Source organism: Onychostruthus taczanowskii, unplaced genomic scaffold (genome assembly GCF_017590055.1).
Source record: "Onychostruthus taczanowskii isolate IOZ18803 unplaced genomic scaffold, ASM1759005v1 scaffold119, whole genome shotgun sequence".
NCBI classification, from domain to species: Eukaryota; Metazoa; Chordata; class Aves; order Passeriformes; family Passeridae; genus Onychostruthus; species Onychostruthus taczanowskii.
The window spans coordinates 98,637-110,660 of NW_024498340.1; the positions used below are offsets into that span (position 1 = coordinate 98,637).

General features: G+C 39.5%; 1 protein-coding gene across 1 annotated transcript; it reads right to left on the bottom strand.

Moving 5' to 3' along the window:
• Positions 1–223: 223 nt before the first annotated feature.
• On the bottom strand, positions 224–3,937 carry LOC121348371 (leukocyte elastase inhibitor A-like). The gene is made up of 6 exons (XM_041427784.1): positions 3,770–3,937; positions 2,466–2,594; positions 2,140–2,257; positions 1,685–1,827; positions 778–945; positions 224–628 (listed from the first exon to the last, which is right to left on the bottom strand). Exons 1-6 carry the CDS (start codon positions 3,935–3,937, stop codon positions 224–226), a joined length of 1,131 nt encoding a protein of 376 aa, XP_041283718.1.
• Between the last annotated feature and the right edge of the window lie 8,087 nt (positions 3,938–12,024).

Here is a 12,024-nt window from a genome sequence, read left to right on the forward strand (position 1 = left end):
GATGTCATTTTCATGAGGACTCCTAAAAGTAAAATATGCCTATGATTCATGGGGTTTAGGGTTTTTTCTTTAATTTGGTCTTCTCAGGTAGTCTTTTTATTTACAGCAAACCAGACTTTAGGACAAAGTCTAGAGAAATGTCTTTTGTTTTGTCTTTTATCCTTATTGCTTGCCAATGGGATGCAAATGGGGAGAAAGATCTAATTTCCAATATAACTTCCGCTTAAGGAGAGGAATATCTTCCAAAGAAGAGAATGGTGTTGGTTTGGTTGTGTCTGATGAAGAAGAGGAATGGACGGTCAGCTCTGAACTCACAGGTTACTGGGCAACACAGAGGCATTGCAAGAAGCCCCATGGAACAACCTGCTTCGGTGCCCTCTTCATTGACTTCCACAATTGTCTTCTGGATGGCCTTGGACACAACCAAGCCACCTTTCATAGAGATTCCTGACAAATCAGCTTTTCCCCAGTCAAAAACATTCATTACTCCCATCTCCTGGAGAGTGCTGTTGAGAACATAACTTTCCTCCATCTTGAACTGGGGCAGGTACACCTTCACTCTCAGTGGTTGCATCGTAGCCAAGCTGGTCCAATCTGCGAGTTTTTCGTAGGTGAGGGCACATTCAAGCTGTAAGGTGGTATTGGGAGTAATGAGTGGCACCATAATGAATGCAAGGAAAGGAAGTTCAGTTTTTCCCACTTGTCTTCTGACCACACTGGAGCAATGCTAAAGCATTGCTCTCTATGTATGTTACTAGAGAGAAAATGAAGTGTTACCTGTTCTAGGCCAGTAAAGTCCTCACAGTCATCTTCAGGAAGAAGAATGAACATGCTCAGTTCATTATTGAAGTATTGGAGCTCTATGACTTTTGTTTTCAGTTCCTCTATGATGGCCATGTTAAAATATCCTTCTTGAAACATCATCTGCACTTTCCTTCTCTCATTCTGGAACACATGAAACAAATTAAATGGAAAATACAGAAATTATCACCCTGGTTTTAATTGGTTTCAGCACTAAGCTTAGAGTTCAGCTTAAAAGCATTATTTAAACTGGTCATGGGTTTAATATACTTGTAGCATTGATATGTTCCTCTCAACTGTAGTCCCAATTAAGTTAACCATTTTAGAAGCATTAAAAACTACATTTCCCTTTCTAATGGTGCCAAATTACTTCACTCACAACTTCCTCATTACATCTTTCTTTTTTCTGGTATGTCAGATGAGGAAACTGATATATCTTATGCAACCATAAATTAAATTCCTCATGAATAATGTATACATTCCCCTGAGACAATTTGTCTTTAATACTTTTTTTTTCCCAAAAGCACACACTGTTCTGTTCATAAATAGTAGCAGAGAAGCAGAATCTTCACTTTCAATCTCAACAGCAGACTTTTTGAAATAGCACCCTTAGTTGCAAAATCCCCAACAAAGTTAGTGCATGTGCTCAGTGGATTTGGTCCAAGGATCTCAGCTGCACAAGAACCTCTTTCTGATGTGAATTGTTACAAATATTTACATATTTCGTTAGGAAAACAGAGAGAAATAGAACCTTCTATTGTTCCCACTTAAGACCACTGACAAATATCTTGGGATAATAGAGAGGAGAAAAGACCCCATCAGTTATTACAGGACACATCTGACCTCCATCCCCCAGCTGCTTCAGCTCCTGCCCTCACTGTACCTTGTTCAGGTGGAAATACGCTTCCTTAGTGTCTTCTTTTTTAAATTCTACTGCCCACTTTCCTTTAAAATATATAGCATTGACCAGGACAAGTACAGTCGAGGGATCAATAAAACCAGCAGCAAATAGGTCTTTGATTTTACCTTTAAAAATAATGAATTAAGACAAATTATTACTTTGTTCTGGCAATCAGCTGACTTTGACTATTAATAGTTATTTCTTTTAAATTGACAAGTGATATAATGCTGTCAGACAAATGACAAATATTTATGTACAGCTTTGGAACCAAGGAACTCAAGGCATTTTTGTCCCCCTTACTACATTTGTTTCCTATTGAAAAAAAAATAGTACAGGTGTTTAATATATAAAAATCTTGCTATCTTTGGAAAAAAAGTAGAGAGGGATAAGTAAATGGTTCAATTGCAAACCAAAAAACCTGCACATTTTTTCTTTACCTTTTGTTTCATTTTCAACCCAGAAGTTAATTTTGTCTCTGACTTCTTCTTCAGTGTATTTAAAATTTACTGGTTCCAGTTCTGCTCGATAGAATTTCTTTGTGGAATCCAAGTATTGCTGGAAAGTACAAATTGCAGAAGTTTATTGCAATTGATGATTTTTATAAGATAGATAATTCCATGGCTTCAGGATAGTTCCATGTAGTAGATCAGCAATAAAGAAATTGGTAAAAAAGGCATATGTCCCTCTGTGCTTCATGATGGAAAACATTCTGCTGAGCTCCCCACTCCGAGGAGCTGTTACAAGGAAGACCACAGTGGCTTACCTGGAAGAATGGATAAGTGATTTCTCCAAAGAGCCTGTTGGCAATGGTGAGACAGCAGCCTGGTCCAGGTTCACTGACTTCAGCCAACAGAGCCTGGAACTGGGAATGGACTCCTTCATCTTCTTCACACTTCAAACAGGAAAACAGATGTTTCGTGGTAGGCTTGATCTTTCCTATGCAAAGTTGGACCTGAGGGTGAATTGCAGCCTCTCTCTGCATGCAAAACCCTACTCCACCCAGCTTATTCAGACACTGGAATAAATGTACCAGGACACCACCTCCTACTCCCCCTGTGCCACGTGCAGAATGACAAAACAGTTCCCCTTCAGCCCACACCTGTTCACCTCCAAACTACACTGTATCCTATGGTGGTGTCCCTGTGCACACTGCGCAAAAGGCTGCTGGCTTAGAGACTGGGAGAAGCAAGCTCCAAGGTGCCTTTGGCATGCTCTGTAGGCAAACCTTTGCAGGTGGCAATTGAAGCACATATCACATTTTAGATTGGCACTGCTGTTTTGGTTAGAAACCCACAATGAGAAGGCTCAGCTGTTGAAATGCGTGATCTCACAAGGCCCCTTAAATAACTAATAAAGGAATTGTAATAAGCAGGTTGGCAAATCTAGATGGAGAGGCTGATCAGCCCTGCTGTGCTTTCTGATTAAGTGATTGTCTTCAAGGAAAAAGGCTGACAAACTGGCTCCTGTTGATTCAGCTCAGAACTGCAATTGTGTCTTACCTCCATAGAAGGGTATCTGTTTTCCTGTCTTGTACTGCTCAAAACTTCTCTGAAATGAAAGACCTGCAGTGTAAATGTTGGGTGAATGCAGATCAGTGAAGGTACTTCAGAGCTAAAGCAGTGTTGCAAGCCCATCCCAAAACACAGCCAGACACAGGCCCTGCAGAAGGGCCCCTTTGCTCTTTACCATAAAATCATTTCAAGTGAACAAATAGTTTTAGGAGGTGGTGAGTGCATGAAATCTTTGAAATCTTTCTATATGAGAAAGGAGGCTTTGGGTGTCCAGAGAAGGCAAAAAAGCACATTAAAGGTAAGGAACTCTTCTGTGCTCTAAGAGTAAAGGCATACCTCCAAAACGCTTTCTTTAGCACTGATGTATTAATTGAACAGTCAATTCAATAATAATGCTTAGTCTGAAGAAGTTTGGTATTAGGAACAGCATAATGTATTTTTAAAAGGTCTTTCTGTGTGCATCAGCCCTTTCGATGTCTAGGAACTGTATCAGATGGCACAATCAGCCTCTTGGCTCATATCTTGCCATCATTCCCTTTTCAGAGCAAAGCCCTACCTTCTCAATCTGCTCGAGTGTGCTGCCCCTGGCTCCAAGGACAACCATTCCAAAGGCAGCTGACAGACTTAGTGGGGAGAAGAAGATGTTTTCATTTCTTTTTCTTTTGTTCAGCTCTCTGAAAAAGTCAAGACAGAACTTGGCATTGGCTGCACTGAGAGAGCACATTGTGGCACTGTGATCACCTGAAACAAAGGTAAAAATAATTTCAGTTTCTCATCCTTACATCTGCTATGTTTAGATGCTCTGGTAAGGTTTTTTGCAATAGTTTGGCTGAATTATTCAGTACTTCATGGAAATTCCCTGTTCATTACATTTAGGATTTCACAACGAATCTGAAAATCAGCACCCTGAATTGCAGAAGAAACACATTTGCAGAAACAGTGTTCTGAGTTGAGCCACTTTTCCAGCTTAAGCAATAGCTATGGCTTTGCCACTTAGTCCTAACTTAGTCCTAACCAGACTTCCAGCTCAGTTTATATCCTGATCTTTGTGCCTTGAGTACTCTAGGCATAGCACTTATTAATTACACCCTTGATCATATCTGACTCTTTGTTTCTCTCTAAAAACTTTATGTGTATTACTCAGTTGTGCATCACATAACATGTCCTTCTAAGGCTGGTTGCTTAACAAATGTTTGACAGAAAATGGAACTACAGACAGGCTCACTTAGTAAGATTTTGAGCAGAAACACATTTCTGTGAAAATTCCAGACATATTTTATTATCTGAAGCTTAAAATCTTTTTCCTGCAGATTAAACTCTTTTTTCCAGATACCCTTCAGTTACAATCACAATTATTACAAGCAGATCATCTTGAATTTTCTGCAAAACTCTTCATATCTTAGACCTAGAACAAAGTTCATTTCTCATTAAAGACTTAAAGATGTAGTGTCTGCATCCAGTAAAGTGTTGTAGAAACATCTGATCATAAGTTCAGTATTTTAGAAGTTCCACTATTCTAAGTCACATTTGGTTTGATTCTTACTGAGTCTGAATAATTTCCTCCTCACATGTAGTAAGCATATTTCCCCTATTACTCAAGAAGAATTAAACTATCCATATAAACATTTGAAAGATAGAGCACTATAGAAAGACTGTGCTCTTATAAACTACCAGTCTGGGTCATACAGAAAAAAATGGCAAACTGTTTTAATCTTCTTTAGAAGCACATTTGGAAAGTAGAAGTTTAGAAGCACCATTGTACAAGTTAAGCACAGATTCATTACACAGCCCATACGTTTTAATGCAATCCAAAACATTGTCACTTCCTCAAAATATGCCACATGCCATATTTATGTGCAAAGGAGGTATGTATATTACTAATGCACATATTGATTCTTAGATCCTAGTTCTGTCATTTAAAATTAAAGATCATGGAGATATTTACCTTCTCCTCAGGACTGATGGTGTCAGCTTGATGGTCGAGCTTCTTGACAGTGCTTCTGGAGCAATGGGATATAAAACCATTGCCACTCCCAATGGCAGCATAAATTTCACTCCTGATGAATCACATTCCTGTCTGTTGCAACCAGTTAGTATAATTAGGGAACCTGTTGTGGAATCTTGAATTTTTCCATATCCCTAGGAATTCAGAAAGAAGTCACAATTTTAAATGCATACTAAGATGTTAAAAAAAAAAAATTCTAAGTAGTTATAAAAAAGAAAGCAAACTCCTAGAAAGAAAGGCAATTTCAGAGGTGGTTTTCACCTGTAAAAAAAAATCCTAAGAATTTTGTTGTGTTTTGATGTCAGAAGTGGCACCAATAAATGCAGCATACAGTTTTTGTAGTAGAAACAATTATACTGCTATAACCAGCCCACTGATTTAGTTCTGGGCTAAACTGTATCTTAAGTTTAGCCCAGAACTTCCCATTACTCCTCATTTTTGTCAGTGTCTCTGAGGACACCTGATCATGGTCTTATATTGCTTCAGCAAGGCATAGACAGCAGGGACAGAGCAACCTACTTATAAGAAATAGTATATTTCTGCTGTTATTTTCCAGAGAAATTATCTTTCTTCACATGCAGATTGATATGGTGTGTGGGTGGGCAAGTATTCATATGAGTGTATGCAAGCATTAACAGCATTGTTTTGTAACAAGTACTTAGTTATTACTACTGAGATGTATTTACACATCGATCCAACCAGACACTGGGCTTTTCTGGTATTTACGAAATTCTGAAAGCAGTTTCCTATCAGTCATAAAGTACTCATGGTGTTTAATTCCCTTTCAGTTTGAATTTTCCCATAGCTGTTTCTTGGGAGGAAATAGAAATTAAAAACACACTGCTCAGTCAAGCCCTGAGAACAAGAGAGTCAGACCTGCACAGATTTTCCCTAAAGCAATGAAAGCTGTGCAGTCTGGTTTAACTTGCTTAACACTGGGGAAAGAGAATTTTCCAAAGAAGCATCTGGCTTGCTTTCCTGGTTTCTGGCTGCTCTCCACACAGTCTCCTAAAAACCCACCTGCTGAGCCTGTTCCTCAGTGCTGAGCCCTGTCTGACCAACCAGGAGCCACTCCAGCAGTTACATCTGCACCAACCAAGCTGGGATCAAGACCACTTCACAGCTGCATATCCCACAGCCACAGTCACACCAGATTGCCTTACCATCACAGAGCCTCAAACATCTCAGTCCTTGAAATAATTTAATCATGGTGCAATAACAAAATATCAGCTCGAGCTGGTGCCTCCAAGGAGGGACCCCAAAGACACCTTGGGCTTTTATGCCCTCACAACCTAAGTGTGGGAAAGTCGAATACCTGCACTGAATGGATTCCCCAACACTCAGCATTATCATCAACAGGGAACTGCAGAACAGAACCGGGCAGATGCTGTTCCCTTCCTTGTGATGATGGGCTGCTGTCTGCAGTCTTATTTTGGGCACAAGGCACAGTTGGAGGAAAAAAAAGTTGTGGAATATAAGAGGGGGTAAGTATACAGGTAGGAGCTACAAGATGTAACAGTTTTACCAGGCATCCAGGTGTCTCCCAGAACAGAAATGAGATGGTTTTTGAGCAGCAAGACACAACCAAGTACTTGTCTTTCAGGAACACTTGCAATTTTTAATCCAAATTAATACAGTAAATGGAAAATTGCAATCCTGAAGCACAAAAATTCATGGCCTTTGGGCACAGGGGTATGTGCCAAAAGCCACAAGTACCCTTAAAATGCATTCTTCTGTGTAGGAATCTGTTAAAGCAAAGTTCAAGTTATCTAATATGCCCGCAGAGTAAAACACTACTCTCTTAGCCCCTGCTTAGTTTTCTAATACTTTTAACTATCTTAAGTGAACAGGTTTCTCCAGGTTTTTTTTCAACATTGTTTGCTATTTCTCTGGTTTTGTAGGTACTTCTGTTCTTAATGCATTTTAAATTAATCTAAAGGTTAACTGTGGCTCCATTTTTCCATTTGGTGGCTATTTCTTTCACACACATCACTTTTTGTTAGTGGTCAAATTACAGGCAATGGAGTTAGACAGGGCTTCATTCCCAGAAAGGAACACTCTCTGCTGTTCTTCTAGTCTCCTGCTTTGCTATTTTGTTCTCTTCTAGGTTAGTTTACTGTAGGTTAGAGTGTGGTTTAGACAGAGATAGTTTTTTAATGGGAATATCTGAGAAATCCAGGAGCTTTTGTTCAAGCAGGTTGAAGGATCTCCTGAACTGTAGGTTTTGAGGAGATTCACTATGCAAATGCTTGCTGGGAAAGGCAAAGCTACAGCTCATCCTGCTGTTGAATAGAGGGCTGGACTAGGACTTGTCCCACATTTTCCAGATCTGTGACTCCCTTCTTGCTCTTTGAATAATGCAGAGGTTCATTGCAAGCCAGAGAAAAGCTATGAGGATTGAAGATGGTCAGAGTAGTCTCAGAATCAGGAGACTCTCTTTATTCCTTTCCATTGATAACCTTGCTAAAAGGAAAGGATAAATAGCAGGAGGACTTCTTCTAAAGGTTTCAGAGAAGTAGTTGCTGAGATGCCATTATGTGTAAAGGAAGATGAAGATGTAAAAGCACTGCAAGTACAAAGACATGACAGAATTTGTTTCAGATAGTCAAACTTCTGTCAAGAATGCAAATTTTTGCCCTTTTAACTGGTGGTCAGATGCTTGTCATAGTCAAGTTGCTTTAAGGCACAGAGGAATGGATTCCAGACTGACCTGCTTTCTACACCTAAAATTCCACACATTTAGATAAGACTGTAAACAGCACTACATCGTTAAGAATAAGTTTTGCCCAGCACCATTTGTCTGTTTGAAGTTATTATGGCTGAAAGTCTCAAAATTTTACTTCACTTTCCAGCAACATTTTTTAATGTTTCTGATGGCCCTGAAGCCAGGACCAAGGGAATGAAGACTTCCCTATATGATTTTTAAACCACAAAGAGTTCTGATTACATGGATGAGATAAGCATAGAAAGGCCAAAGCAAGGAACAAAGATCCAGCTGGTGATGTCAATCAGCAGAACACAACCTCACAGCAAGAATGACTCACTCTGTAAGCAGAACAAACCACCAGCATATTCCTTGTGATTATTCTTTGCTTCAAGAGAATGCAAGAAACTTGGATGTCTCCAGTTCTCCCTTGGCTTTTTCCTCACTTTTCGTAGCCATAAGCTTCCCTTGCTGTTGGTGACTGCAGGACATAGCAGGGAAGCAGATTCTTGTCGAGGAACCAGAGGCTGATCTCAAGTTTGACAGCAAAGGCTTTTCTTGCCCCTTTCATCTTACAAAATGCATGTTCTGCTACCACCCTGCTCAGGTGGTAATTACAGAGTACCTGATTTGTCTGAGGTTGCCTGTGAGTAAAGGTACTATTAGATAAGGGGAGTTGCTGAATAGCAAGGGTAAAACAAGGACTCCTTTGATTTTCACTGGCCAAGAGGGTCCCCCTCCCTGTTTGTCAGACATCTGCTACAACAAACAAGTCTTATACAATATATCAGAGCAATTAGTGTGATAAAGTATCTGTGGTGATCCACAGAAGCTTTAGCATGACAGAAAACATGCCTCTTGAAGTTGAGCAAGTTGGAGATACTTCAGATGTTGCTGATGGTCTCAGCTCATTTGGGAAGTACCACATGAGCAGATTCTGGTATTCATTTCTGTGATCTTCAGGTTGTATGATCAAGAACCTATCGAAAACCAAGTGTCAGCTTATAAATAGCACTGCTGTCTGCTGACTCTCCATTACTGAATTTGCTGGCAACAAGGTGCAAGAATTGATGAGTGTGAACATTGCAGAGACCTGAGCCACTTCATGCTGGTCATTCAACTTGCTAGGAAAAAGGTGAGCCCAGCACTGTAGTTTTTCCAACTGAAGTTCTTTGTGCACCAGAAGCTTTTCCACAATTGAAATAAACCCCATTTACTCCCCAGGGAAACTTAGACATGACACAATATAGGACACATCTTTGTTTCATTTATCAGCATCCAAAAATAGCTCTAGCAATAAAGCTAGTTCTGCCTGTTGCACCTTCTCTGCTCACACCCTCTCTCACTTGTTCATGAGCTTTGACTAACAGGAAATTAGATTTGTAGGCAGGGATGTGTGCATGTATCTTCTTAACAGACTTCCACAGTATAAGGTGATATGACTAAACAGATAAATATTTCTGCATGATGACCCTGTTTTATAATGCTGATTCAGGCTTTGTGAGTGATCTCAGTTATAGTATTTCTGGATATAATTTCTTTGTGGCAATTTAAGTAATTTTGTAAGTCAGGTTTCTTTACTTTAATAGCAAGTGCAGCATTTTTTAAAGCTGTGTGATACAGAGTGTCAATAAGCATTCCTCTCTTTGCTCTGCCTCAGTGCATACTTTTTCTTGTCATTCATCATTGTGGGATGCAGTAGAAAGTAGGAAATTTCCTTTGCATTTTAAAAAAGAGACTGCTTTTCTATATTGCTTAGACAGTGAAAAAGATAACAGATATTTTCATGCAATGGAGCTGTTGTTGTTAACTTCGGTTAGAAATTACAGAACTGTGGCTGGAAGGATCGTTGAGATTCCTGGTGCATCTGCTGACCTAAGGTGGGATGAAATAACTAGATTACAGTTGATAGGTGTTTGTTGAACCTGTTTTTGAAGCTTCTGGACAAAGTGTTTTCAAATCTCTGTTGAATTTCTGTTCTTATTCCTGAAGTTTTAACTCAACTTTGTCCTAAGTTGTCCTGACTGTGAATTAAAACAGTTGCATACAGTTATATTGAAACTGTGATATGTGCTACTGGCTAAGTTGTTCAAATACTTATTAGTCCATTTATCCTTCGTACAAATGTAGTATCTGGGAGTGTCTCCCTGGTCATAAAATGTAATTGTTGTAGTTGTACTCATAACCAGGAACTTAACATTACGCTAATCACACTATCCAAAACCTGTGAGTATTGTTAGCTCCTGAGCTACTTTACCAGATTATGGACTTGGAAACCTGAAACGCCCTTCAGGGCTGCTCAGCCCTGCAGCACATTGTATAATTTTCACCATTCTGAGGAGAAAGGTATTGCTTTTGGCCATCAGTCTGGATGTTAAAAATAATTGTTCTTCCTCATTCCTGCGACAATCCTTGTGGTAAGATTTCCATAGCTAGTCAAATTATGCTGTGGCTCAGCAGACCCATATATTATTTGCATAAATGTTAGTGCAGAAATTCTTGCCAGTCCTTACAGTTAGTAAAGTCAGATGTATCACAGGTCCAGAAATTGAGCTTGTTTACCAATATTGTGCACATATTTTTTTAGTGAATGAGTTCTGAAAACAAAATGAGATTCGAAAATACCCTTCCTCAGCTGCCAAGCACTGTGAAGAACAGGCAGGTGAATTATTTGAAAACACAGTGTCAAATTTTCAGCCAATGTAAAGTGACTCAGGTCCAATTGAGGTGTAAAAAGATAATTTGTTTCCATGGAAAAAGGTTCCTCTTTTAGGCCACAGAATAATACAGATGTGTAAATGGTATGTTTTCCACATACTGCCATGGAATTTGTACAATATATAATTTTTTCATTCTGCCATTCAAATTCCTACCTGCCCAAGGTAACCAAGGACTGAACTGTCCTGAAAATAAGTTCTCTATATCTCTTCACATTTCTGCTTTCCCTCAGTTCCACTGATTTTTACCATTGATAAAATTTTTGCTCTCATATTATCCTGGATAAAATTTGACAGCCCTTTTCTCTTCTGGCCTGCCTGTAACCCAGACACATCAGCTTGTGATTCCCAGATACTTGTATCCTGGCTGGTTGTAAACATTTGTGTGTAATCTAATGGGGAACCTGTGACCAGCATCACTGACCAACATCCTTCATAAAACAAGGTGCTTTTACTACACAGTTATTTAAGAAAACATGACTTAAACGCATTATGCTTCCAAGAACCACTACTTCATGCAGAATGTATAAAGTAGTCCCTGCTATTGTGTTCTTGAGTAACCACTGGGTGCAAACAAGAATGTCTTGACAGAACATGATGTTCAATAGCTGTGGTGTTTGGCCTGGGACATCCAAGTGAAATTCACACACAGAAGAGCCTCACATTGTTCCAGATGGAGGCAGGTATTCTAACTACTGCTGATGAAGGGATATTAAGGGTGTGTGAGAAATTATGACACAACACTTCCCTTGGAACTCTCTGTGTGCCAATGGAACAGAGATCCCCTGGTACAGAGGCACACACAGCCAGTGTTGCTGCTGGGGGAAAGTGCCATTTGGCCCTTTCCCTAAATCTCTTTTTTTTTGTACAAAGTAAACATTACCAGTAAGCCATGGGAGGTAAACAGGATCTGGAACAACATCAAATGCCTATGGGGTGACTTCAAAGCTCTGACCCTGCCAACAAGCCTTCTCATTTGAGATTTGGGAAAGCTTCCCACATCTTCATTCACAGAGCTGAAGTTTACTGTATATTTAAGACGTGGCTAATTTTTCCCTCCTGTATTTGTAAACCAGAAACAGGATGTACCCATAAATATATTCTCCCTTTGTCTGCTTTTGTGCTACGTGGAGAAACAAAACTCTGTGTATTCATTTCTAAACTGAGACTTCAAGATGGCCCTTTTTTCTTCCTGCTCAGCTAGAGAACTGGGACTGAATTCTGTTCTCGGACATGAGTGTTAATCTATCCTAACTCCACCAATACCTCTTCACTGATGTTTTAATAGCTTATAAACACATTTTGTATCATTGCAAAAAAAATTGTGTAGGCAGAATTAGACCAGAATTTGCTTTTGCAGTACAGTTCAGCAGTGGCCAACATAT

Bases quoted from the DNA above. Each gene is read 5' to 3' on its own strand.
- LOC121348371 (XM_041427784.1), bottom strand. From the start codon at position 3,937: ATGTGCTCTCTCAGTGCAGCCAATGCCAAGTTCTGTCTTGACTTTTTC. The intron at 1,828-2,139 runs GTAAAGAAAAAA...TTATTTTTAAAG, and splicing joins GGTTGAAAATGAAACAAAAG to GTAAAATCAAAGACCTATTT. The intron at 629-777 runs GTAACACTTCAT...ACCACCTTACAG, and splicing joins ACTTTACTGGCCTAGAACAG to CTTGAATGTGCCCTCACCTA.